Source organism: Triticum urartu, chromosome 3A, assembly GCF_056163025.1.
Source record: "Triticum urartu cultivar PI428250 chromosome 3A, HENAU_Tu73, whole genome shotgun sequence".
NCBI lineage: Eukaryota > Viridiplantae > Streptophyta > Magnoliopsida > Poales > Poaceae > Triticum > Triticum urartu.
In genome coordinates this window covers 338,919,849-338,947,368 of record NC_141875.1, presented here as the reverse complement: position 1 = coordinate 338,947,368, position 27,520 = coordinate 338,919,849, and the positions used below count along the sequence as shown (strand labels likewise).

The window sequence follows — 27,520 nt, the reverse complement described above, 5'->3', positions numbered from 1 at the left end:
GAGTTGGCCTTACCAACGACTACGTTTGAAGAGTTTCGGTCCAGTCTATGAGTCACTAGTAACGTAGATGTATCAACTGCAAGAGGGTGTTGAACATGATTGTTATTGCATATATATATCCGCCTGCTAGTATCTGGCTGCTAGGATCTCTTGTATTTACTTTCTAGTTTAGCGATATCTCCTGATCCTTTTCTTGTATAGCTGATACGGTTGAGATCTCGCAGCTCATGCATGTACTCTATATATGCTATGGCATATGAGCAATACAATCATCAATGTAAATATTATCATTCCACACATTCGCAAAATAGTAGTAGTAGTAGTATGTAACTGGCGGCACAGAATGACAAAATATACATAGAGAGAGAATTCCTTATTTGACACTATCTTAAAATCTGCTTTCTTATTTGACACTGGAAAAAAATTTCTTTCCTATTTGACACAAATTCTAAATTTTATTCCCTATATGACATTTTCGTTCATTTTGAGTCTAAATGACATCTGAAAAGACTCTTTTGCCCCTCATGTGATATGTGTGTGGGGGGCAATAGCACACACACAGCACCAATGCGAGGGCAGAAGCACACACGCAGCAACACATACACATGCACCAACACACACGCACGCAACAACACGCACACACACGCAGCAACACACATGCACGCGCGGACACACGCATCAACACACACGCAGCACACACACAGCAGCAGCAGCACACACGCAGACAGCACATAGGCATGCAACAGCACACACACGCGCACGCACGTACACACGCAATAGTAAACACAGACGCAACGGCACACATGCACACACACATGCAGCAACAGCACACATGTGCGCGTGCACCCACACACGCAACAGCACACACGCGCACACACACATACCGCATGAGGAGCAAAATCGTCTTTTCAGATATCATTTAAGCATAAAATGGACGAAAGTGTCGTATAGGGAATAAAATTTAGGACTAGTGTCAAATAAAGAAGAAAAACTTTTTCAGTGTCAAATAAAGAACCAGATTTTAAGACAGTGTCAAATAAGGAATTTTCTCATACTACTTTTATGAGCACCTTGGTTCTATACCAACGAGTTGAAGTTAGTCCCCTAGCATGCCATATACTATTCCTTTAAGGGTCGATCACATTGTGGAGGAACCTACGCCCAGAAATCGATCATGACACATGAACCTGCAACATGTATCCCGCCTATGCGAATTCACTGGTCACTCGAACTCCCCAATGTCCTTCTGGCCGGCAAGGATCCTTGAGATCTGGAGGCCCCGGCTGAAGGCTTGGTTGAAGAGCAACCGTGTCTGGAACTCTGAGACGAAGGGAAACCACGACAAGAAGCCGATGGGAAGGAAGAGGACAAGACCCATGATGTTGTCGTATGCCCTCCCTAGCTCCATGATGGAGTCCCACAGCGTAGTCTTCTTAATCAGTGGAGCGCATGCCTGCCCAATCTGTGCACAAGAAACAATATAAATCACTCATAAGCTCAGTTTGCTTCTGTTCAATGAGCTTGTCAGTCAACTGCTCGAGAATTAAGCCGCTAAATGTTCGTTATCTGGTTCCGTGCTCATATGCAGGTAGGAATTCCATCTTTTTTAGAGCACTTCGCTATGCAAAAGTAGGTTAACAGAGGTTTTACTCACCAGAAGAATACACCAACCAGTTGGTAGGAACCCAAGAATACTAGCGAAGACATCTGAAATCGTGAGGCTGCATACAACAAATAGGACTGACATCACAGAGATAAAGCCAAGAAAGAGAAGGCCCTTCAGGATGCGGAACATAAGCTGTAAGTCTGTCCCAAATTTCTGCCGTCCTATTGAAACCATCTGAAGACAAGGTAGAGCATCCAGATGGTAAGGTTTTTAAGCATCGGAGGAAACTGGTCAAGACCAAAGGCCAAAGTGTTACCTTCAAAACTACTAGAACCGTCAGCATAACCAGCCATGACAATCCATAAACCTACAGGTCGATAGCAAATGGAAAGTACATTATGATACGCTGCAACTCTATGAACTAAATATTAAGCAAATAAGGCAGCACAACATATGTAGTGAAAAGTACCAGGATGCTTGTGCTGCGGCGTGCAATGTTGAGATGATACACTATACCATACTGGTAGATCAAGAAACGAAGAGAGAGGAGGATTTCCAAGACAAGAGCGCGAATGCTGGTTTTCCTAAGGTGCTCCTGCTCACCTATCCACCAAGCCTCCCAGCTTTGATCCACAGACATACCGATACCCCCACGGTTACCCATCCATTTCCTCCAATCTGTCCAGTCATCAACCGTCTTCTGCCACTCAAAACATGACGGATTGAAGATAAATGGTGCAAATAGCCAAGATGCCACCAGGAACCATATGGAGAAGGTGACAAATAGGTACAGGCTCGTGCTGCGGTAGGATTTCCCATAGGCCAGATATACAACCAGAAGTATTAACAGCTCAAGTCCTTTAACAAAGTGGCTTCGGGAGTACATGCGATAATTATCAGCAAACTTAGCGTGGTACACAACAAATCCACGGCCTGTAGGTCTGTATTTAGCGCCACCATGGAGTATTGTTCGCCCATAGTAGTGTGTTTTGGTGCCAAGCTGGAATGTGAAGAACACAGAGGCCAACTGAAGCTGCATGATGATGAACTCTCCTAAAGCTGTGCGGAATCCCTTCTCTAAGCCAACTTCCATGACCATAGGGAGGACAAGCAGCAACCCAAGCTGGAAAACAGACTGTGAAGCGAGTGCATTTTCAAGAGGCTTGATGTCCTCCTTAATACGTGGATCCAGCAAAATAGACTTTTCCAGACCACTCATGACGAGATATAACCTCCCATACAAAAATACATAGACTGTAAGTACAGTAACCTGGAGAAAGGAACTATGGATGTCAGTATCCCAAAATATGCAGAATGAGCACATTGTGTGTTTGACACCATGGCTAAATTGTCAGTTAGGTTTATGAATAATAACTGAAGTCCTAAAAAGGGCCAATTTAGGAATATCCCATTAATGATACCAAATATTGTTGATTTTGTTGTAAAGGATGATATTGCTAATTACCAATTTAACATACTGGTCATGATGAAATAAATGGCTTGAACTTCGATCATCTCCACCTAATGCGCCCGTATTGTTTTATGGGATCTTTTTAATAATCTATAAAGAGCCCTCACAATTGGATTTTTTATCCAAATGTTTAGCATGGTTCTCTCATACGGCCCAATCATAAACGCATCAGAAACAAGGAAATAACATCGACATTTTTACACCTAGATATGTTCAGTTAATGTATCCTTACCATGCTACTGAAATAAAAGCCAACTGTAGTGAAGTAGAAAGACAGCATTCTATAGAAGTCAAATCTGCGTCCAAGACGATAGATGTCACGACTCAATGTTTGTTCACCATTTCCATTGGCAACCTTAGCTTCAAAGCTTGAAATTTGGTTCATCCCCACATCACGTCCTTTACCGACTTGCATATACTCATGATGTGTGATATTTCCTTCCCTCATTGTTGAATTAAAACCTAAGAAATTGTATTCAATAAATGCATTTTAGGTAAGGGATGACTGAAACGTTCATAAGAGATGTAGACTTACCTGAAAAGATATCTTCGCTTAAATTTATAGTCTTGGAAGCTTTACTTATGCCCCCCCTAGTAATATGGAAGAGTCTATCAAAAATATCAGGATGGCCATAATGGAACCGAACCCTGTGGTACATCACAATGGGTTAGAGAGATACAAAGCCTCATAATCAAAAGAAAAATGGTGCATCTTACATACATGAAGATACAAACATCTCCATACTACTTAAAAAAAGAATAGCATTCCTTTTTATCCAAGCCAGAGTGCTTCGTCCAACCTTACGTACGTTCGTACTCCCTCTTTCCATTTGATTTTTCCCTCCTATCTCTTGGTTTTTTCACGGGTGTTCCTTGAAAACCGTCTTAACTGTCCCACCTTTTATTGACTTACCAAATGAAATTATGTTTCTTTTGGTAAGCCAATAAGCTTTACCAAATAAGTGATTACAAAATAAGATCTAAAATTTACCTAGGTAGGTATATCATGGGCAGGATTTGATAAGTGATTACTAGACTGGAATATTATATCCCGTTGCAATGCACGGGCAATTATCTAGTGACCAAAAAAGTTTACTGATCCTTACTTTGGACTGGAATATCACCAAAGAACTAGCCATGGACAGGGGTGCGTGGAAGTTAGCTATCACGTTCCAGAACCATGAGTTGGTTTCAAGATCTTATGTGTTTCAGCTCCAGCCTAATCCCAACTTGTTTGGGACTGAAGGCTTTGTTGTTATTGTTGCTATTGTTGTTGCTGCTGCTGCTTTCATCTCATAATTCTGTTGGTTACCTTGGTGCATGGTACAGTTATCCACCATGGTCTGACATAGTAGTGCAATGTAATGCCCTGACCAAACCCACCAGTTCCTGGCCGTTGCGCTAGACTGACCACAAAGACCAACACTAGTCTTTCCTGTGCACTTTGTCCTCACTCATGCACACCTGGGATCAACTTCCCAGTTGGTCACCCATCCTCAAATTGCTCCCAACCAAGCACGCTTAACTTTGAGGTTCCTTTTGGATGGGGCTCCTGGAAAAGAAGGTGCACCTTGTTGATATGAGTAGTCTATCATCCTATTAAGCCAGGATGTCACATGCAGCAACTTTTCAAACATCTTGAATTGCACTTTTTCCCACTAACTAAACCATCATACTCCCTAAAATCATAATAGCCTAGTTAACAACATCTAGTGACTCATAGGTGCACCTTGTTGATATGAGTAGTCTATCATCCTATTAAGCCAGGATGTCACATGCAACAACTTTTCAAACATCTTGAATAGCTCTTTTTCCCACTAACTAAACCATCATACTCCCTAAAATAATAATAGCGTAGTTGACAACACCTAGTGACTTATTATTGGTTCCCAGAAGGACTGGGTGGGAAAAGATTCTAAAGTATCACTAGCTACATACAAGTGTCACTTTATGAAAACATGGTTTCAGGATAATCTTTTAGCAAAATAGCAATTAGTGGTAAGAGCAAAATTACATTTTAGCTAAAAACTGACTGTAATGTCTTGATGCGACGTCGAGAGTCAATAAAATCTCCCTTAATCGAAAAAAAGGCTACAAACTGCCTGGAATTTGGATCGATATGGCCTTAAGAGGGTACCAATCACAGTTTGCTCTTCTTTTTTCAAACAATAACTAACGGAACTTTAATCTTTATATCAGACTTACGATCTCTAATTTTACATAAAAGATTCCAAAGTTCTTGCCTTCTTGCTAGCACATTATATTATTCGTACTAGACTACAACTGTATTTGACAGATTAGGAATTTAGTGTAGAGAATGTACATAATTTAATCTATTTTATAAATACGAATTGCTCGTAAGACAAATCTATAATGTAATACTTTTATAATTTAATCTACAACTATAAGTCTTTTAGCACGAATTCCTCACAAGATAAATCTGAATAGATTACAAGTACATTCCCCATGGTCATGGGCCTCATAGTTTGACCAAAACGATATAGTGGAACTGACAGCCAACTCAAATAGATTCTCATTCTAACTAAAAGCATTGGATTAATAGCTTCTACATGGAAATGAAAATGAGAAGAGGGTCACATACTTGAGAGGATTGGCCAAAACACGCTGTCCAATCGTAACAAAGCTGGTCTCTTGGTTTGACATAAACCAAGCAAGTGATGAAACACTAGATAGAAAAGGGAAAAAAGTTACTTATATGGGGGGGGGGGGGGGGGGGGGGGGGGGGGTAGCATAAATGGCATGAACAAAAATTGGACAGAACTATGGATAGATGGATATACCTTCCAGTAAAAATATGCTCCCGAAGACCTAAAATAGTGGGCTTGCTCTTTCCATATTTGTCACTCCCGAACTCCTCCAGCACATTTCTCATTTTAAATGCCTCTTCAAGGTAATTATCCTAGAAGTAAAGGGGCAAAAGCTACCACTAATTTATTGCGGAATTGGTATCAGAACAAAAACATTGGGAAATACCACAGCAGTGTATGCCGGCATGTCAACATGATTTTTAGTGTGTTTGGGCAGAGAAGAGTGTGTGTCAGCAAATGAACACGATTCAGTAGTACAATTAGATAGGGAGACTGTTTTGAGGTGTGTTTGGACAATGTCGACCAAGTGCAGTTTACCCAGTTTGGCCTCAAAATTTACTAATGGTTGACAAATCAGAGTGGTGAGGCCAAGGACGGCTGCCACAAAATTTACTAATGGTTGACAAATCTGAGTGGTGAAGCCAAGGACGGATAGGAATGAAACAAATCACAGCAGCAGACCACACAAGCCTACATTATTGGCCTGGTTGACCTTCTTCAACAAGTTAAGCTGAATTGAACACGTGCACTGTGGAAATGGAAACTGTACCTGATTCATATCAATGGCCTGGAGTGCTTCACCCCTGGTGAAAATTATGGCATGATTTTGATTTTCAGGTTTGCCCTCTCCAATATCTGTGGGTTTGCCAGGAAGCTTGATGCGGTAAATTTCCTAAATCAAGTTTACAGCACAAAGTATAAAAATATCACTGAACTAAAGATGCATATCCAAAAGATGGTGAGTTGATGCTTTATGAGTTTATGAATGTGCACAGAAATAGGTGACCAAAAATTGATGGAAAGCTACTAACTTGTGCAGAGACTTCAAATACTTACATACGGGGCCGAGTGGTCTTCGACCAGCAGGCCCCGCTCTCGCGAAACCCTACCCTCCCATGCCGCCACCCGCGAGGCGGCCGGGGAGGGCTGCCAGATCCTCCCGCCGCGAGCCTCCCCTCCCTCGCCGCCGCCAGAGCCTGTTCTTCCTCCAGCGCAATGGGGTAGCGCGGGCCGCTTCATCGGGTGCGAGCGCGAGGCGCCGCGGCGTGGCGGCGCACGGCCTCCTGGTGGGCGTGGCGCTACGTGGCCGGCTGCGTGGTGGAGCGCGCCTCGCCGCAGCGGCTGGATCCGTCCGGCAGGCGGCGCGGGCCGCGGGCGGCGGCTGGGGTCCGGCTTCGGGCTCCCGGCGGCTGCGTTGGTTCCTCTCCGTCGCGGGCGTGCGGTGGTGGTGCGGCTCGGCCGGTGGCGGTCCGGCGACCTGGTGGTGGTGGCCGGCGGTGCGCGTGGTGCTGGTGCTTCCACTTGGCGGCTCTCTGTGCGGGGAGGCAGGGGAGCGGCTTGGACAGGGGCGGCGGCGCCGACGGGCGTGCCGGCTGCAGCGCGAAGGCGGGAACTTTACGGGCCTCGGAGATCCCGGCCGGGCCTGTGCGGCCACGGGCCTGGTATGTTCCTGCTATTGCGTCCGGTCAGCTACCGTCATCGACGGTGGAGGTGGGGCCCTCCCGCGTGCCGACGGTGCTGCTGTTGCTGCCCTAGTCCCGGCTCCTCTTCTTCATTGTGCAGGCCATGCTTCGCGGTGCCGTGGTGAGACAGCGTGGGAAGCTTCATGACCGGGTGGCGCAGGGTGGTGGTCAGTTTGGTGGCGAGCTCGGGAGTGCCTGAGGTGAAGGTTGGGATCGGGAGAAATCCCTATTGGCTTGCCCGACGCCGACGCGGTGGCGCATGAGGGTTCCGCCGGACCTTCCTGGAGGGCGTCGAGGCTACCCTTCCTCTCTCCTCACCACGTACCGGGGGAAACCCTTGGCAGCAGCGTCGTCATCGTCGCGTCCCTTCTTGGAGGTGTTGATTGGTACCGGTGCTTCAGAGGCTCGGAGCTTGGTGGGCGATCTCCGGTGGATGCAACGGCCACGAGGCTTCTTCGTTTTTTGTCGATCCGCCGTTGTCGGCATTTGTTTCTCTTGTATTTTCTCTTTCATTTCTTTTGGGCGTGACTGTGCTGCTTCCGGCCCAGCACCTATCGTTGGTTGTCTCAGTTGGTTGCTTTGTATACAAAGCAGGGGGGAAACCCTTTTTCGGTAATACTTACATACAAGTGTAATTTCTACTTAAATAATATTATCTAAAAAACAAACATAAAAAATGAAGTCTTCTACCTTTAGTTAGAGAAGCCAACGAAGCTTTTGATGGAAATGATGCTATGTGAAAACATTTATGTTTATATTCAGCAAGTACCTCATCATACTTTTCACCCACTCCTTTGACAAGAACAGAATAATAAGTCTTCTCTGTTGTTCCATTTTTGGTCGGAGCTTCTACTTCATCAATATAAGCAATCCGTAAGGACGGGTACCTGTGCATTTCAAATATCAGATGGATTGTAGTAACCTACTATGATCTTCGTGGAAAGATGAATGCACTAGGTTTTGTACATTATCATGAGGTTAAGGATGTTCAGATAGCAAGCTTTATCTTTGAGATTCTTGGACACCTTTTGCATGCCATATACTTGACAAGACACAACATAGGTGAATTTGATATCAGCAATGGCAAGTGCCATATCTACAATGTTTCCTCCCTCTTGATAGGATGTTGTTGTTCTCTGGCGGTCCAATTTAGCTGCAAAATACTGATGGAGTAAAACATATGCAGATTTGCAAAGAATGGGAAAGAATTCACAGGCAGATTTGCATAGGATGAAAAATATATGATGGAGAAAAAATTAATCTAACCAATATCAATTTTATCTTGAATACATTGAATCTCAAGCGCCCTCCTGTAGTACATCATTCCTCTCACTAGCACAGTAATAAAGAAAGTTAGAAAACACGATAGATGAAGTTCATACAACATAAGAGAGTGACTTCACCAGTTCTGGTGAGCGTTTGTCCCCTATAAGATGCCCAGGGTGAGATCTCATCCATCCTTGATTTAAGGGACTCCTCATCCTTTGGTACAAATTTTATGCGCTCAAGACAATTCTTCCATTCATCTATTAGCATGCAATAGTTCATGATGAGCATTTGCTGACAACAGAAGATAATTAACATTCACAAATTGTCAGATAAATGAATATAGGAGTACCTGGATATATTTTCCGTAAATAGAACAGGATAGAAATCCCGTCCTCATTTTTTTTATGCAGATCTTCTGTCGAAAAGAGCACCTCCTCTTTGAAGTAAGGAGTTAGAACACTGATGTGAAAACAGAAATGTTTGTTAACTGGTATTCCAGCAAAAAATAATTGTAGGGCGGTTTGACCTACGGGCCAAGTGTTAAGGAGTATTAATATTAGTCTAGGAGTCCTTATTAGGCTATGTCTCTTTCCTTGTACCCTAAGTCTTGTGTTATATATATATATATATATGCCCCTTGAGCTATGCAATAGAGATAAGTTGCATCCATAACATGGTACATGAGCCCAAGATTAGGGATTTTTTTGGGTGTCAACACTCGCCCTCCTGATCAAATCTCGCGCTGCCATTGCTCTCTTGGCTGTCGTGATTTCCTCTCCCTCACCGGCTGCTGCTACCTTGGCCAGCCGCTGCTCTGCCCGCTGCCCGTCACCTCAATCTGGTGCGTGGCTGATTGATTTGGTGATCCGCGCTTGATCTGGTGCTGGTGTGCAGCCGCCCCCTGCAGGTCTTCAATCCGCACCTCAAGGTCTCCAACAGCCGCTCGATCGCTCTCCCACAGCACGATCTCAACGCCACAAGTGGTTATGTATTTATTAATGGAGGCGGCGCAGTGCATGGAGGTCATGTAAACAGATCATATTGACAAGGTCAACCATGGAAGCAGAACTTACTGCTTTAGACACAGCCACTGCTGAAGCAGAATGGCTGCGTGACTCTTGATAGACCTGCATCTGGTTGAAAAAACTGCACCGGCTATTCTTATGGATTGTGACAGCCAAACGGTCATCGCTAAAGTGAACAATTCTAAGGACAATGGAAGTCATCAAGACACGTGAAGAGACGTTTGAAGTCTGTCAGGAAGTTGAGAAACTTCGGAGTAAGAACTGTTACATATATTCAAACAGACAAAAACCTGGCAGATCCCTTTTGATGCGAAGCATCCTATGGCATCACCATGTCAAGTGACACGTGCGACATCTACTTCATACATATAAAGGTGAATCATCTCCTTTACACATGTTCACTTGATCCCTTCTTGGATGGTATACTACTTGACCCTCCATCGTGCATGTATAGGTTTGAGCGGAGATTCACGGATGACGAGGAGTACAAGCGCAAAGGAATGACTATACCATCCGCGAAGGAAGCATGGAAGCGAAGACGGAGCTGCAGCGAGTTACAGCCACCGGACATCCCACTACCGGACGTCCGGTGCCTGAAGAAGAGAAGCCAGCGAGGAGCAGCCAAGTGCTCCAGCGGCAGGACATCCGATGGAGTACCGGACATCCAGTACCCACCAGAATCCAGTGCCACGCACCCGAGAAGAAACGGGCGGATTTCCGGTGCGTACTGGACATCCGGCGCCTAACGAGCCGTTGGACATATGGTACCTGCCTGCTCGCATGACTGGGCCACGGGTCTTGTATCCCTTCCTTCCGCGGTTCCGCCCCTCACTTACCCCTTCATGGCTTGTAATATAAATAGACCTCCCCCTCCTCATTTCTAGGGTTAGCTAAGATTAGAACAGACACCAGAGCTTAGCTCATGTACCTCCCCTTGTGGGATCCATCCTCTCCTATGGAGATCAAGACCACCATGAGTGGAGAATCCTGAGGGATTGCAAGACCTCTATATGAGAAGAACCATCTATGGTTGCAAGGCCTCTCGTGGAGAAGAAATGCTTCATAGAAGCATCAAGCCCTCCTTGTCCTAGGACTTAGGGAAGAACCCTATCTTGTTCCATCCACTCTTTGGATCATGGATCTATCTATGTGTATCTTTATTTGCATCTATGTGTGTTTATTTGTATGTTTCCCTTCGTATTCTTCCTCAAATCCACCTCCAATTCGTAAAGATTGGGCCACATAGGGTCTCTACCCTACATCACCTTTACAAAGGGACTATCATGAAATGTGATAGATAGTGCATCGAGGGAGATGGGTAGACCCATAGATGTTACACCATAGTAGTAACCCAACCTTTGTGATCGGAGATCTCGTGAATTAGGACCTCGGAAGAACAAGCTATTGGTTAACAGAGGAGAGTAACATGTAACCCTCTCTATGTGAAGATGCAAAACTCTCAGAGCTGTAAAGCTCAAAGTTGTAAGGCAGGTTGGCAACATGCCTTAATGTGGTTCTATTAGCTATGATTAGCAAAGATGTTCTCCTAAAGAGCAGTCTTGAAAGAACGCACATATATGAGCCCCGTCTGTAAACGTCACAGTTTATGAGACTTGGGTGATCTCTAGTAACCTCAGGAAGAGACCGGGTGTTTACCCTACTGTACATAGTCAAAAAAAAAGAGACCAAGGAGTACGACGTATATGCTCCAAACCGCAGGATAGCCTACTGGCAGTCAAGTACTGGTTAAGACTTTGAGTGAAACCCGTTCACACAAAACTTGCAATTCAAAGCATAATCCATTGTCAAGTTGCGGATGGATGTAGCTTAAAGCTCTAGGCAAAAGTTCAACTTAACACAGGTATATTAAACAAGTAGTGAGAAAAGACAAATCTCTAAATGGGTATTTGAGATCTGGTGGGGAATTGTTAGAAATAATGGGCTAGGCCCATTTTCAATTTCTGAAATCTCAAAGAGGCCCATTAATAAAATGGGAAGTGGTGGTTCTAAAGTTTAGTCCCGTCCCGCTAGTGGAGGAAGTGTTTGACCTCTTTATATTGTGGGTTCTCCCCCACAACACTAAGTTGTGTGTTGAGGAGAGAAAGAGAAGACCACACGTGCACGCTCGCCTCGCCTGGCCGGGCTGGGGTCGGGCCGGGACGGCGCGGGCGTGTGACATACGCGTGAATGGTCCGCTAAAATCCGGTCTGTGACCTTGCAGGGGCGCAGCTTCTTTTTGCCGTTTTATTTTTTGATGTCTTGGCAGACAAGTTGATTGTTTCTTGTCTGGTAAGTATACGACTTAGAAACCAAGTCAGTTTGAGATCGTGATCGCGACACGATATTGTTGGAAATATGCCCTAGAGGCAATAATATTCGTATTATTATATTTCAATGTTCATAATTAAGTTTATATTTCAATGCGATAATTGCATTGGTTCTTGAATATGAGATTAATAGTTGGAAATATGCCCTAGAGGCAATAATATTTGTATTATTATATTTCAATTTCATAATTAAGTTTATATTTTTATGCTATAATTGCATTGGTTCTTGAATATGAGATTCAGAGGAAAACCCAAATGCATGTGTGTAAACATAAACACCAAGATGATCCCTAGTCATGCATCTACGACTAGCTCATGTATTGATGATGATCTTGTTTTCCTGATCATGAGCATTGTTATTGTAACAAGGATACTATCAATAATGAGAACACGTTGTTACCGGAACAATGGTGTTGGATAGACCCAACTTATGAATTACTGAGAGATGTTATCGTTGTTATGTTGTCAGTATTTTCATATAATTTGTTCATGATTACTAAGTTCCATAGACCATGTGAATATCATAATTCAACATGCTGGATAGTTACTTTGGTTACCGAACGTCACTCTGTAACTGGATACGTGAATAAAGGTGACTTACGAACTTACGAGTATACCTAAAAGGCTGAAACATATGTCTCGGTATCGATAGTTCAAGACTAGGATTTGCTCCTCTCACGATGAAGAGATCTATATATGGAAATTTGGGGGGGGGGGGGGGGGGGGGGGGGTCTCAAAATGGGAGCCATACGAAAAATCCGGGATTTTATTTGTGGAAGAAAGTTGTGAAGAACTGTCATGAGATGACCACCCCTAGTGGACCCCACAAGGCCCACATGAGGCGCCAACCCCCTAAGAAGGCCTAGGCCGAATCCTAATAGGGGTGGAGTCCTTCCCTCCTTCCACCAAGTGGAAAAGGAGGACTCCTCCTTCTCCACCTATATATATGTGTGGAGGACTCCCTCTTGCAGCACACCAACCCAAAGGGGATCTCTCCCGCATAGCTCTACGTGCCCCCGGTCTAATTGGCCTAAGTGTTTAGGCTCCTAATTAGACGGGCAATAATCTCGATCTAATTGGTCTAATAGAATTAGACAAGAAGCGCCGCTAGACTTTCTTTCTCTCTCTAGTTTTCTCAGAGTCCTTCCCGCACGTCGAAGCTCTGCCAGTCTACTACTTCGGAACGCGTGGATACCTCGGAGGGGTCGTCTACTTTGACTCTCGTCTCGAAGAACTCTCTCGCCAGCTGGGAGGTGCAACCTAGCTGCGAGAAATCATCGCGCTGCACTGACTCTTCACTGCTTCCGCTACTCTGCTCGTCGGTGAGTTTGATCGTTACAACCATCTTCATAGTGTTCCTGGGTGTGATCGTGTAGCATAATTTTTTGTCATGTAGCACGTTCCCCTACAGCCGATCCATATTTTTGTACGTTCTCGTTTGACTTCAGAGTTCAGACGTAAGAAAAAATTTACAGGATATAAAAATGATGTTAAAATAGAGGGCCTTGTGCTATACAGTAGAGATAAGTTGCATCCATAACACCAAGAACCAAAAAAGGGTTGGTGGAAGAATAAGTTGGAGGGCCAGCCACTAGAGTTGGGTTTCTTACCTGAAGGACATCATGCTGCGGACCTGTGGAGCCCTTGGCATTTTCATAAATAGTGAGTTTGCAAAGAAAGTGATCCTGCGCCTAGCTTCCAAGTTCGTTGGTACATAAATTGCAGATTCTTTCGTTGTCAGCAACAACTGAAGCCTAACACACTGCTAACACAGAAATCCCATGGTTAATGAGGACACTAGTACTTGTGAACTTACAGAAATGAATACTACCATTGAAATAAGTTGCTAAGAAGATAAATGACCTTCTCCCTCCAAGCTTCATCCTTTATTGAGTCCAGATTCAGATTTGCAAACAGTTGATTGTCTCTATTTTCATCCTTCAAAATACTGGGATTTGAAAGAAAGTTGGTTGTCAAAAAGAATTCCTGAAGGTGCACATCTCAGCAATCAGCATAGATCTTACCCTTGTCCATTCTTCATGATATCCTGTGTGATGATTTCCATTGTATCTTGTAATAGATTGGCGATCTGTGTTTTTATTGTTGTGTCATGCTCCTCTTCAGTTTTCTGTAAAACAAGTAAACAGTTTTTAGAGTGTTGAAATGAAAATATCGTATAAAAATATCTTGCTAAGAAATCCAAGAACAGTAGCTATCAGTACCAATAGTAGAGTTAGCAGCTTATCGAACTTAGCACTTAGCTGAGGAAGTTCATCCAATCGGAATTCCCTCACAAGTGACTGACGTTCTATGCTATCTTCAAGACTTTCACGTATTCGATCAACAACTCTGTACCCATGAAGCAAATCAATAGTAACTGTAGTTAGCAACATAACCATATGGTAAATTAATTTTCTCAGAACACAATATGCCTTACTTCTTATCACTTGTTTCTGCCATAAGGCTGTACAGAATATTTAATAAAGTCTCATAGCACTCTATTACGGCATAAAAGGTGTATGGATCCTGGTTTATCCTCTTCCGTAGTTCTTCATCCCTTTTCTTGACGCTCTTTGCCATATCAAGTGCCATTGGAATCTAGAACATCGTAGCCATGAGCACTACAGTACTAGCTCAGGGAGAAAATCGAGTGCTTAACCTAGTGGATGATTAAAAAGTGTACCTTGCTAGCGAGAAGGAAAGGAGGCCATTGAAAAACGCTAGTGTCGCCCGCAGATGATGGAACAATCAATAAATCTCTCTCCCTAGAAGCAAATGGAAAAAATATTTAGAAGTATGTTAACAAAAGGAAAAGACTAACACCAACAGCCAAAGCATGTTATAACAAAAAGAAAAAGACGCCAGGACCAACAGCAAACCTATTGTTTATCAAGTCTTCATCTCGCAAAGAGATAATAAATGCATTCCATATGTCGGAGAACTTATCAATATGCAAATTTTTGTCCTCCTTCTGAAAAGAGTTTACACAAGGTATTCGAAGAGACAATAAATCAGCTATCATACCAGCCAAAAAGTGACAGAAAAATGATTGGTAACAAAATTTAGTAATATTGGACCTCACGCTCACGTCTCTTTGGTTGACTACCATGTCTAGGCACAAGATGTTTACCAAACGCTGTTGGGATTGCCTCGAATCTTGATCTTAACATCCCAAGGGTTCGTATCTGCAGGAAGGTAAATATTCTGCAAGATTGGGCCAGTTCTTTTGGCGGCTTAAAAAATAAGCCACCTCCTCCCCAACTTATCCCATAAGCCGCCTCTCTAATTCATTGGGGCTTCTAAACTAGCTATGGGATAACTAATTTAGAAGTTTCAACAAATTTGAGGAAGGCCTTACTTTTTAAGCTGGGGAGAGGTAGCTTATTTTTTAAGCCGCCCAAAAGAACTGGCCCTTATTTGCGGTAGCTACAGCCTCAACACTCCAAGGGTAAAAAGGTAAGAATAGACATGCTACCAACCTCACCCAAGCGGCTGAAGGCACCATTTACTCCACCACATATTGTTGAAAAAATAGCATACCATATTTGCGTATCCATGAAGTATACCTATAGGAGGAAAAATGAGCAGCTTCGTATTAACACCCCCCCCCCCCCCACACACACACACACCCACACCCACACACCCACACAGGTACAAAACACATGAATTGATACATACCATGACAATTGGTGCCCATATAGTAAAAACAACACCTAAATTATGCTGCACTGCAAAATTAGCATCCAATCAGTGTTCGAAACCTTATCTAAAGAATTACCGTGATACTGCACTACTACAACATAAATCTTACAGTATGGAAAGAACTCGTGCCAGATGTATTTCCCCCGTCCCAAAAACATAATTGTCCTGGTAGGTCCAACGAGAGGAGAAATCTGCCAACAGTGATCAAATGTCAGTACACTTCCAACATTTGAAGCTCAAAAAAATTATTATACATGTGGCACAAAAAAACAAAAGGGTTGTATGTGGCAGGTTACTCAAAAATACTATTTGGATTCATTATTTGGGGTAGCAGGGGTTTAGCAATAGATAAATGGAATTCACAAAGATTAGTTGGGGACGGATTAGCTTATTTTCCTTTTTTGGGGTCAACCAATGCCTGTTGTCCTGTTCCTAATTAAGAGGCATAAAATACCTTGCTCAGAAAAAAATATCTATACTAAACATCCAAACTGCAACTGTCAGGGGATTGATTCTGAGCTACCAAAACCCTAGTTCGAACTCTGGGGGCTTGGCTTACTACCACAAAGCTATGAGCTACACGTGAGGCACGACAGGGACACGCGAGCTACCCAGGTTCGGGCCACCGTGCGGTGTAAAACCCTAATCCTGCTTGGCGGAATTGCTTGTGGAGACAGTGCTCTTGGAGCTACAAGGTAGACGAGAGTCAAGGGTGCCAATGGCGCAATCCTTCTGAGGAGTCGATCCCCTACTACGGTGGCAGCACTGCCCCTTTATAGCAGCCCCGGTCCTCTTCCCCGAAAACATTGGCGGGAAGGGCTACCACATGGTGGCAATTTGAAAGGGGACAGGCGCCCAGGCTTATCCTGACAAAAGGCGGTCTTCGCCTACTAAAGTTGTTATCTATGACGCACAGGGGGCTCCACGATGACCTCTGTCCTGGCGCGCCACCCGTCCTGGTCTTATTTCACCAAAGCGGAAGGCTTTGGGACTTGCTTTACCGAAAAAGACTTTCGCCCCGCTTTATATATTAAGCATCGACCAACAACAACCCAGTACAAACGCACGCCACCACAACACACGCACACACCCAAGGCAAGATACATAGGCGTTGAGCGCAGCAACACCACCCCAAGCACTACAAGAGCAGCCGGGTCCTCGACCGTGAACACGCCACCGCGAAGAGATGAAGCCGCATATGACGATCCGTGGGCTCCAAGACGGTGCCTTCAGGAAGGATACGACACCGGAGCACCGCCACCGCCCGACCCGAGAGTCAGAGTTTCCCCTAGAGCAACACGACGGGCAATGAAGGCCGCGACGACGCCTTCAAGAAGGGAACGAGCTTCACCGCCGCCGGTCCGTCTGAAGATAGAACAGGTTTTCATCCTAGCCAATACTCACCGCCACCGAACGCCACACCCCGGCGACCATGCCGCCCACACGACCATGGTCACCGGGCAGCACCAAGGCACGGCCTTTGCCCATGAGCACCGCGACACCACCACCAGGGCCGCCGCCCCGGCATCCAAGACCTCGACGCCACCTCACCCGCCACCCAGCGCCACCCCACCCAAAGAGACGAGTGGAAAGGCCCCACCTTTAGCACCCCTGAACTGTCCCCAACGCCGACACAATAGGCCGGCCAAAACTGGTCTCCATCAGCCCGTCCTGCCGCCGGGCGCGAGATGTGCTCAGTCCTGCTGCCGGGTGCGAGACGAGTCTTGTCCTGCTGCCGAGCGCGAGACGAGCATGGTCCTGTTGTCGGGCGCGAGACGAGCTCGGTCCTGCTGCCGGGCGCGAGACGAGCGATGGACCACAGCTGGGAGAAGTCCAGTCCATCGACGAAAGTGGCGCGCGGACGACGGGGAGAGAAATCGAAGGCCGACGCACGCCGCCTACGGAAGAACCGACGCCGAAACATGTCAGCCGCCGCCGCATCCGACCTGCCAAGCTACCGTGGATCCATCCACAGCCGGAGCAGCAGCCGGGAAACTGCCCTAGTGACGCCGGCTGGCACAGCCCTGCTGCCGTCACTTGCCGCGGCGACGTCACCCACGTGATGGGCACGCAACCCGCGCCGTACGGCCTCCTCGGGAGGCCTCGCGGGAGGGCACCTCACGAGGGGGGCCTCGTGAGGCCGCCTGCTTTCGATGATGGTACTTGGTGAAGTCCTTCAATGAGAGGGTCCTCGCAGGGCGCGGCCCTCTCGAGGTAGCTGGCTTCGCGGCGCCCACGGTTGGGCCGCCTCTTGAGTTGGGCCATTCCTAGGCCGTAGGCAGATGGCCCGTGGTACCCTGGTTCCCACTGGGCCGACAACAACCTTCAGTTTTCATCCTAGTTTTGCCTCTAAGGGTCGAGTGCGCTGCATGGACTATTCTCTAAACAACATGTTCCTCCGCAAGGATGTGCATAGCTAGAGGCATCATTGACTCTTATACCAAATCGTCTTGAACGCCAAGATACACAGTGCAACCAAACTTTAGCTAGACACACTGGTGACAGCAAGAACAACACCACGGCAGGGATGGGAGGGTGGGTGGTGATATCGAAAAGGGGAGAAAATGTCCACCTGGGGACAACAAGGAAAGAAGTAATATCGAGCAGCTGAGGTAGGAACTCGTGGTAGGATTACTTGCTTGCAATCTTGCATTGAAGGAGCCCACAGGCTGAAGAAGAACCTCACTAGATGAAAATATTGAGTGGCAAAGCACTTCAATAGTGATAAAAGAACTATCATTGTTGTAACTTTTGGTGTTCTTTTAATAGATATGATTTGAAAAGATTAAGTGTGTGTGCATGTTAAGAGTATAACTTAGGAAGTGTATATCCTGTTTTTGCAGAACAGTAGAAGAGCCCATTCGGCCCATGTAGGTGTGTGTATATCTCCTCAGAGAAACAGAGGAAAGTGATTTGGCTAGGAAAAAAGGGTTCCTACTATGCCCACATTTGAGGCGAGGGTGCCTGCACATGTGTGTGGAGGGGTGAAGTTTGTGTGGATTGCCCAAACCTATCCATCAGTTAGGACTTTTGGGTGAACTTGTTGTGAAACGTTATATTGTATCGGAGCCAGAGGTCACTCATGTCACCACTCTCACTATCTACGCATCAATATATCTCAGCTCGTACAGCATGTTCATTTTGCAACCGATTTTTTCGCAGATAGGGAAAAGCAATGTGTGACATTTCATCGATAGATAGGGGTTTTAACAAGTTATATATCGACCAAAAGGCTGCAACCCCAGAGCACCCTAGACGTTAAGTAACATCACACCCACCACTCCCCTGGAACTCCATCAGCGAGCCTCCTGTTTGGTACCTCATCTTATATCTTATTTTCATATGGTGTGTACAAATTTATAATTAGTTTACTTGTTTCTGTCAATTTCATCACGAATCTACGACAGAGACACATTCATTATATCTCGGCTAGTACAATATTTTTACTTTGCAACCGGTTTTTTTTCGCAAATAGGGAAAAGCATTGTGTCATTTATCGATAGATAGAGTTTTAACAAGTTATATCGAGCGAAAGGTGCAACCCCAGAGCACCCTAGACGTGAAGTAACATCACATCCGCCACTCCTCTGGGACTCCATTAGCGAGCCTCCTGTTTGGTACCTCATCTTATATCTTATTTTCATATGGTGTGTAAAACTATATAATTTGTCTAACTTTTGTTGTCAATTTCATCACGAATCTACAATACAAACACATTTCTTTTGTTTCTCAGATATGCAGCAGGCTGTTAAGGCTGCAGTTTGGCAAGGTTAACCAACTTTGGGCATGGCCGATGTCTAAGGATACTTTGGGTCGTGGATCAACCTCAACTACCTGGATGCATAGCACGGTAAGACTCAAAGGTGTTTTGTGGGTCAGCCAGCATAGTACAAAGAGTTTGAACAAATTTGGTTCCCTTCGTTCCAATGTTATGAGGCCCCAATGTTGAAGTTACTAAACAAGAAAGGAATTTCATTCTGTTTACTGATTTAAAATGATTTACATCATATTCTGATTTTAAAATACAAAAGTTCAAGGGATATGCCACCCGGTTTGGTGTAGGATTTACAACCTCGAAATTCCCTTCTCAACATTGTACCGACAAGCACCAGAAGCCGACATCTGGCTCTAATACCATGTTGATTTTCTGATCAACAAATTCACCAACAAAGATGGGAAATCCATTCATACCTTAATAAAGTATTATCAAATCGGTAGCTAATGTAATAATATAGTAAGGAAATAGCTGCCCAGCTGGTCTAGAAAAGCACCACAACGAACAAATTATTACTCCCTCTGTTGCAAAATATATTTATTTTTACTTTGGACAATCCAATATGCACGTTTGACCATTATTTTTTGGATAAGTATGTAAGTAGAACATTACAGAACATTGTATTGCGAAACAATTTTAACTCTAAATCCAAGGAACTATTTGTATCTAACCAATCTAAAAAATCCCTAAAAAGACAATCTAAAATTTTAATTAATTAGTGATAAAAAATAAAGAAGTTTGACAGCTGACTTTCTAAGAGGACAAATCTATTTTCAAACAGATGGAACACAAAATTAAGTACTCCCTTCGTCTCGGTGTACAAGTCATTTGCGTAGTTCTAGGTCATCGATTCGAGGAATTAAACATGTGTTATATGTCATGAAAAGTATATCACTAGATTTCTACACGGATGTAGTTTCTAAATATATATTTTTTGTCACATATAATACATACTTATATAGTTAAATTGTCAACCTAGAACTACGCGAATGACTTATACACCGGGACGGAGGGAGTAGTGTGTAAAATAAACTAAAACTGGTGGATTAATTTGAGCAAATACTAACCAATAAAACATAAATTTGCTTACGGAAACAGTAACAGATCTAGTGTGATACTTAAACTAGAAATACGTTATTACAGTGCCTAGATTGTACCAACCTCAACATAATAACTGAAGGCGAGCTTGCATATAAGCAATAGAATCCAGAATGTCGTGTACCTATTTTATGAAGAAAAACATTAAGTGTTAGGAAGAGAGAGAGAGAGAGAGAGAGAGAGAGAGAGAGAGAGACTTACTTAAGAAGTGAACATGTGTCCTCGTACATGCCTCGGGCGACATATAATTTTGGCTGATAAGTAAAAAACATATGAGAACCAAAGACTACAATCAATTCTACTAAGAAGTCATGTAGATAGATCTAATCAAATGTACCTGCGTCCACCACAAAAGAAATCTAACAATGCGAGAATTTGAACGCTCTAATGCCCTTCGCATTGGTAGAAATATGAAAAACAAGGCACTGAAAATGTTCGGCAGCATGTAAAGAGCAACTGCAAAATTATATATCGATTGACTCTGGAAATTGCCAATCCAATTGCTGAAGAACTTGATAAGGCCTGTGGGATTTTGGATGGAACTGGAGTACGTCACTGGAAGAATTATCAACCAGCCAATAGCTACAACAAATTTAAGAACATGCCGCATCATCTGCGAGCACACCAGGCTCCTCCAAGCCTTCCAGTTAAGAACTATCTCAAGTGTGGCTGAAAAAGTTTAAGAGACCAGTTTTAGAAACTGTGCAGCATCCGAATCAGTAAGAAAAGCCAAAGTAGTTTCAAATTCTACTCAGATGCCAAAAGGTAATTAAGCAAGGACTCCTTAAAACTGGGAAAACAACTAAGCAAGGTTACAAGATTCACAAAGTTCCTGAGACCAAAAGTGCATCCGTACCCTGAAGGAAGTTTAGAAATGCAGCTGTTATGAATATTGTCATAACATTTCTGAAAACAGCTGGCTCGAATATAGCAGAAAGTGATCCAGAAGGGCTCCATGCAATAATTACCATGGCCTAAAAGGAAGAAAAAACATATGATATAGCAAATGAAGAAACATGACATCTTTCAACTAATAATTAAGTCCATACCTGGAAAGCTAATATGAAAAAGGCCCACATTCGATCAAAACTTCTGAAGAGATGCAAAAATGTACGAACTTCAACAAAATTTGTTTTGGACATCCTCCGTCTGCTCATCGAATGATCGTGCCGCTGCACATTGCATACATTTAAAGTTAGCTCCATTATATTACCAGATGTACTTAACTTGATCAAACTGCTTTTAGATACACATACAATACACTGAATACAAATGAGTACATGTCCCATTGGAAGTCTAGATTACACGTATGTTCCTTGAAAAAAAAGGAAAATATGTCATGTGGGCCAGCAATACCGTCAGCACCCTAAGCACAAGGGGGTGTTGTAGCATCTCAGGCCCAGACGGGTGCAGATGAGCACCAGGCTTACTGCTTAGAAACAAGCCATTTATACCAAGTTGGTGCTTTCCTCTCAAGTCAAGTAAGTTCTTCAGATTGATTGCTTAGACTGAGTTTGTTAGATCAACTTAATAGGGCCGGCTCCTACTCTCCCCAGCTTGTATCGGACCTTCTACCTTTTCACTGTCGCGCTGTCTTCAGCTTGTATCGTACGTATTTAAGGGCTTTATATTTAAAGCCGGGCGGAAGTGTACTTTCTACAGAAATAGGGTCGGCTCCTATATGAAGGATGACATGATTGGAAAATGTAAAGGTGTATCCCTTTTGGGTCCATCAAGAAATAAACAGAAACAGAGATTAATATGATTTGTCTCCATAATCCCTATTTCTACTCCCTCCGTCCGGTGAAGAGTGTACATCTAGAAATTTTAGGACAAGTTATGGAGTTGAGTAAAAAATGCATTGGAAATGTGCAAACCATCATCTCTCTCCTCTTTAATTACCCAACCCCCAATGAGCTAAGTGCATGTAGAAATTAAGAAGACCATGTGTAGATTGCTATTGGTCTTGATTACCGTGTGATGAGAAAGAAGTATTTTTCCCACTTTAAAGTGCTTTGGGAAGATAGAAGTACACTCTTTTGTGGACAAATTTTGAAGCTAGATGTACACTCTTCACCGGATGGAGGGAGTACCTCTGTAGCCATTATGGCACAGCGCAGACCCAAGGGTGTGCAGCCACATGCTCCCTTCTCCCACTATTACTTTATCCAATCCATAGTCTGATGAAGTAGAACATGATTTCCCTTCAGTTCATTTTGTATGAACAGCTCTCAGCTCTCTCCCATCACTGTACTAAATTTGCATATGCTCACTAGTAATATTGCATGTTACATTGGCTTACATCACCCCAATGAGTGAAAAGAATATGTGAAATTATAATCATTCTTGAAAAAAGAATTATAAAATCAACTGCATAACCATGGTTTTTGCATCCTTGCCTCTTCTTCACTATCCATTGCTAGTTTGTATCTACTATTAAACATTTCACTTCCTTGTACTCATTTCATTGCTATACTTTGGAACAACGGGTTTTGTGTTTCCTTATATTTTGTTTAGCCGCTAATATTTCTGTACATATCATCATTTCATGTTCACCTTTTATTTTTTTCCCTGGAACTGTTTGAGACTTTGAGGAACCACAAAAAACAATGATACTATTGTCTACTTTTAGCAATATGAAGCAATATTAAACAAACCTTCAAAGTAAACTACATTTAACCATGCAGTGGATAAATTTCTGTTCATGATTTCTTCAATTCCAGAACCACCATGCAAGAAAAATTGTTCCAATTATATACCACTAAAAGGTGTTGCTAGTTCCTCATCTACCATTTTCTGTTGGTTGACTGTTAAGTGAAGATCTTCAACTTCTCATGGTCATGTACTTTAGTCTCACCGTATTCGATAGAATAGAATCAGTGAATAAATTTATTAAACTAAAATCGCTAAGAATTTTAACAAATTAATGATGTCTGATATGATAATAAATAGTATCTGTTGCACAAAAAATATGCAAAGGATTATCCAGAAACCTCAATGTCATTTTTAGTTTCCGTAGGATCTGCAAAAAAGTCAGAGGCTGGATCCATTGGCCATCCAAGTTGTTTGAAGCATTTCTTCGACCTGAATGTGCGAAGGTTGAAGGCAAAAACAGTGACCAGTAAGAAATGCTTTCTTAGAACCTACTGATGGACAAAGCACAAAGATGAACTATTAAAAGCAACTTACCAAAAATATTCATTCAGGTCATCATAGTTTCTCCACTTCGAGTGGCTCACGGTACCACGCTTACTCATTGTAGCTTCCTTTTGCATCAAATGAACATTAAACGGATAAGAATAAGAAATAACATTTTGCAACGAACATTATACAAGATATCCGAGTGCATACATTATGAATAACATTGTAGATTGGTTGGATAACCAACTGTAGAAATGCATCATCACTCCCCTCTCGCCGGAAGGGTGGGTCAAACGACTCTTCTCGTCTATCAGATATTATGTCATATAAATCCCTTGCCATCTATCATGAATTTAGGGTGAAAAAGATTGGTCAAGAAGTCAGTGTATGTTTAGAACATGCCCAGAACGTTAGCTCGGGATCTGTTTATGAGAGAATTGTGAAACTCTAACAGAAGTGTTGCATGCAGCACCATTTTTAAAGTATATCTAAAAATTCTCATTTCATAACAAAAAATAATACAAATGCCATAAAAACATTGAAGAACAAAAAAAAAGACAATTATATTATTTGCCAAGACATCTATTATTTTGGTACTTCAACCTTACATAATTTGCTTGGAGTTCATGCTCATACATAAGCAGTTAATGTGTTTCACGCAGTACACCATTTTACTCACGGTAAAAAGTTTGTTCTTTCTGGTGTGCTAAAAATGTAGAGTCCTCAACTTACAGAAACAAACATAGCAGAACTGTGCTTGGTGTGGTATATGTATTGACTGAAATTATTAGCCCATGACAAGTGTCTCCCTAGTAAACCCTCATCATGTGCATTTCCCAATACTCGTGTTCTACATGTAGTCTCTCTTTTCATGGGTGATAACCAACCAGAATACATTATGCATACCTCAGAAGTCAGATGGCGACTTAGTCAACCTTTGTTGGTCATTTCAACTCTGTTATAAGGTGTTTTGACCTAGTAGCTTTCCCCTTTATATAATAATATGATGATTGTGTGCATCCTAGGGTGCAGAGACCAGGAGGTATAACCTTCCTTTTCGGACAAAAAAGATTCTACTAACACCATTGCATTTCAATCAGAAGAAATTTCTTTGTTACACGATTATATAATCACTGCTATATGAATAGGTCTACGAATATACATACATACATCAAAAGAAGATATCTCGGACGTAAGAACAAGATTGTCACTTACATGGTGGAAGATATAACAAAGGCATTCAGGCATAAAGCGAACATTAGAAGCTTCACCCCAAATCAGCAAATACAACCCGATGTAAAGAAGCTCTGGTTGTTGTGTGGAGGCATCATGTGGAATTCTGCACGAAAATCATTTACAGTTAACGAGGAATCGAGGACAACTTTGAGCACCAGGTGTGCAACAAAATGCTATATTATTACTTGATGTTTGACTCCAAATGCAGATACCGACACCATGAAATGTAGTTTTGAAAGACTTTTTTCATCAAGTGATCCACTGTATCACGCTGTATCTGCAAGTCATATTAGAAGCTCGTGAATCAGTTTAACATGGACACTAGTAGGAGCGGAACACCACTTGCAAAAGGGCTCTGCCAAGTTGAGTTGATCCAGCATTACTGACAAAAACTAGTTCACAGAAATATTTACCATGTGATTTTGTCTTTCACCCTGGTGGACATTGCCATTTCCTCTCATATCTATGTTAGCAAGCAGCAAAATCAAATGCTCCTTTTGGTTTTCCACGTTACCTTTCTGCAACAATAAAGCAAAACATAGTATGAAATCTTAAACAGATAACAGAACACCTTGGTGCCTGACCACCCAACACAAAACCACCATATTACTTTTTAACTAGAGAGTAGTGTATAAATCCGCAACTCCAGTGACTAGAAAACAGTTTGCATGATTCATGAACGTTTGTGAACAAATTTTATATGTGATTGATGTGCCTAAAAGATTCATGTGCGTACAATAAACCCACAGTGTATTTTCCATTAGCATAACATAAGCATTAACTATGTGAGTTCCATGCGAAACCAATTGGTCAAACTAGTAAATTTTGCCAGCTGGTCACTTGAAGTGATTTAGAAAAACAAAATTCTAAAGGATTCGAGATTTTGATCATACAGTCTAGAATATAAATTTAAGTATTGGTTAGTATCCACCTGAAATCCAAATGTTTGCCAGAGCCAATCAAGCAGGTCACGAACAATAGGTCCATCATCTATCCCTTGAGGCCCGTTAGTCGTATCTGGCCTTGGCGTTGGAAGATTGTTTATCTTGCGAAGAATGGCCACTGCTGCTTTTATCTGCAATTTTCACACACAAGAAAATCAATCATTCATAGTAAATGTTGTACTAAATAAAGCAGTCGAAACAAAGTTTTATGGTATATAACCTAACCTCAGGTATTTCCATTACAGGTTGTGTGGGACCAGAAATATTAAGGGGCAAAATGTTGTAATGTGAGAAGGAAGCTTTCTCCTTTTCAACACCTTTAGCATACTGGTCATACTGCAAGACATGTATTAATTCCAAGTTATAATGTTTCATGATGTGGAAAAATGTGATGAAGATAAAACAATTATGTTGCAATTATTTGCAGTTGCTAGATGTCGCACCTCGGAGTTAGGCTTGTCAGGTGTCACAGTTTTTAACACATCATATAGGACAGATGCAATCTGATAGTATCTAGCCATCTCATCCCTGTATGTTATGCATAGAGAAAGGGTGAACAGAGCTTAAGGGTGACCTCTTATATTTAAAAAAATGCTGCGGCTTACGGCTTTCTCGTTTGAAGACCCTCCTCAAGATATTTTTTACAATAGTGTTCATAGAACCTCTGAATCTCTTTTGCATCAGTTGATGCAAGTCTGCGTTGTGTATCTTTTTCATCCTGTGAAATAACAAACATGAAAGATGTAATGTATTGTACTAGTTTCAAAGCAATCGACAATTAGGGTGAATATGAATGATAGGTTCTTCATACCTTTTCCAGCCTATGCAAGAGATAAGTTTTGAACTGCCGGACTCCACGGCCACTTGAGTTTGGATCCATGGTGTGCGCCTTCTCGAATGCAGTAAAACGGCCTTGTGGAGCAGGCAGGCAGGCAGGTCGGAGTAAGAATAGGTGAACTAAGTCAGGTGTGAAGAAAGTGCTAGTGGTAGTACTGACAGAGGTATGCGACGCGCGGGTTTTCGTCCTCGATCTCGTTGGCCGCACGGAGAATGGGCACGATGGGCGCGAGGGAGGATGGCACGAGCTCGCTCTCTATGATGGGTCCTTCCTCCTCGCCGGAGTATCCATCCGTCCTCATGGTGATTGCCCGCGAGATGTTCCGCCTACCCATGGAGGGCTGGCGCTGCGGCGCCGACGGGCCGCCGCTGGACATGGACATAGCTCCCTCCCCGACGCTGTGGTTGCGATGATCGAATAGAGCGAGAGTGGTGTGTGGTGGTGGCGCTGGTGGTGGAGCTGGCGGTGGCGATGAGGGAGAAGGGAAGAGAAGGGAGCAGAGGGGGATGCATCGTTATTGCCTTAAAGAGTCGAGGGGAAGTGCGATGCTGAGGGAGTTGGCTTTTTCGCTTTGTGGCTTTGGGGCGGGCCTTTTTCTTTCGGGCGGGGGCGGGGCGGGGCTGGTGGAGATGTTGGGGAATTGGGATGGCCGATAAGGAGGGGCTTTGATCCAAGGGACTATTTTTAATCTGACTAAAAATAGTCTTTTTTAAAGGCTAAAGTTCCAAGCACCCTTGACTAAAGAGAGGCTAGGACTAGTCTTGAGGTTAAAAACTTTTAGTCATAGGAAACCTACT

At 43.2% G+C, this 27,520-nt stretch overlaps 1 protein-coding gene across 2 annotated transcripts; it reads right to left on the bottom strand.

Moving 5' to 3' along the window:
• Positions 1 to 255: 255 nt before the first annotated feature.
• Positions 256 to 27,285, bottom strand: LOC125543768 (putative callose synthase 6). Of its 2 annotated transcripts, none has more exons than XM_048707238.2 (42): positions 26,883 to 27,285; positions 26,697 to 26,797; positions 26,491 to 26,603; positions 26,329 to 26,413; positions 26,111 to 26,221; positions 25,873 to 26,016; positions 25,355 to 25,459; positions 25,127 to 25,218; positions 24,921 to 25,044; positions 23,916 to 24,047; positions 23,754 to 23,830; positions 23,558 to 23,648; positions 21,614 to 21,736; positions 21,421 to 21,538; positions 20,902 to 21,233; positions 20,766 to 20,818; positions 20,628 to 20,688; positions 15,801 to 15,882; positions 15,668 to 15,717; positions 15,469 to 15,555; positions 15,067 to 15,174; positions 14,869 to 14,960; positions 14,673 to 14,754; positions 14,427 to 14,587; positions 14,212 to 14,338; positions 14,014 to 14,117; positions 13,853 to 13,937; positions 13,600 to 13,751; positions 8,987 to 9,096; positions 8,772 to 8,894; positions 8,635 to 8,700; positions 8,335 to 8,521; positions 8,059 to 8,255; positions 6,456 to 6,541; positions 5,879 to 5,997; positions 5,680 to 5,763; positions 3,613 to 3,725; positions 3,310 to 3,539; positions 2,076 to 2,876; positions 1,923 to 1,973; positions 1,655 to 1,840; positions 256 to 1,462 (listed from the first exon to the last, which is right to left on the bottom strand). In XM_048707238.2, exons 1-42 carry the CDS (start codon positions 27,103 to 27,105, stop codon positions 1,223 to 1,225), a joined length of 5,808 nt encoding a protein of 1,935 aa, XP_048563195.1. In that variant the 5' UTR covers positions 27,106 to 27,285; the 3' UTR covers positions 256 to 1,222. The 2 variants fall into 2 exon arrangements, with proteins under 2 accessions (XP_048563195.1, XP_048563196.1); XM_048707239.2 differs by having other exon boundaries at positions 6,456 to 6,578; positions 8,138 to 8,255; positions 26,883 to 27,284.
• Positions 27,286 to 27,520: the final 235 nt, after the last annotated feature.

Bases quoted from the DNA above. Each gene is read 5' to 3' on its own strand.
- LOC125543768 (XM_048707238.2), bottom strand. From the start codon at position 27,105: ATGTCCATGTCCAGCGGCGGCCCGTCGGCGCCGCAGCGCCAGCCCTCC. The intron at 9,097-13,599 runs GTAAGAAACCCA...TTTTCACATCAG, and splicing joins CGCAGCATGATGTCCTTCAG to TGTTCTAACTCCTTACTTCA. The intron at 5,998-6,455 runs GTACAGTTTCCA...CTTTACTTCTAG, and splicing joins AGGCCATTGATATGAATCAG to GATAATTACCTTGAAGAGGC.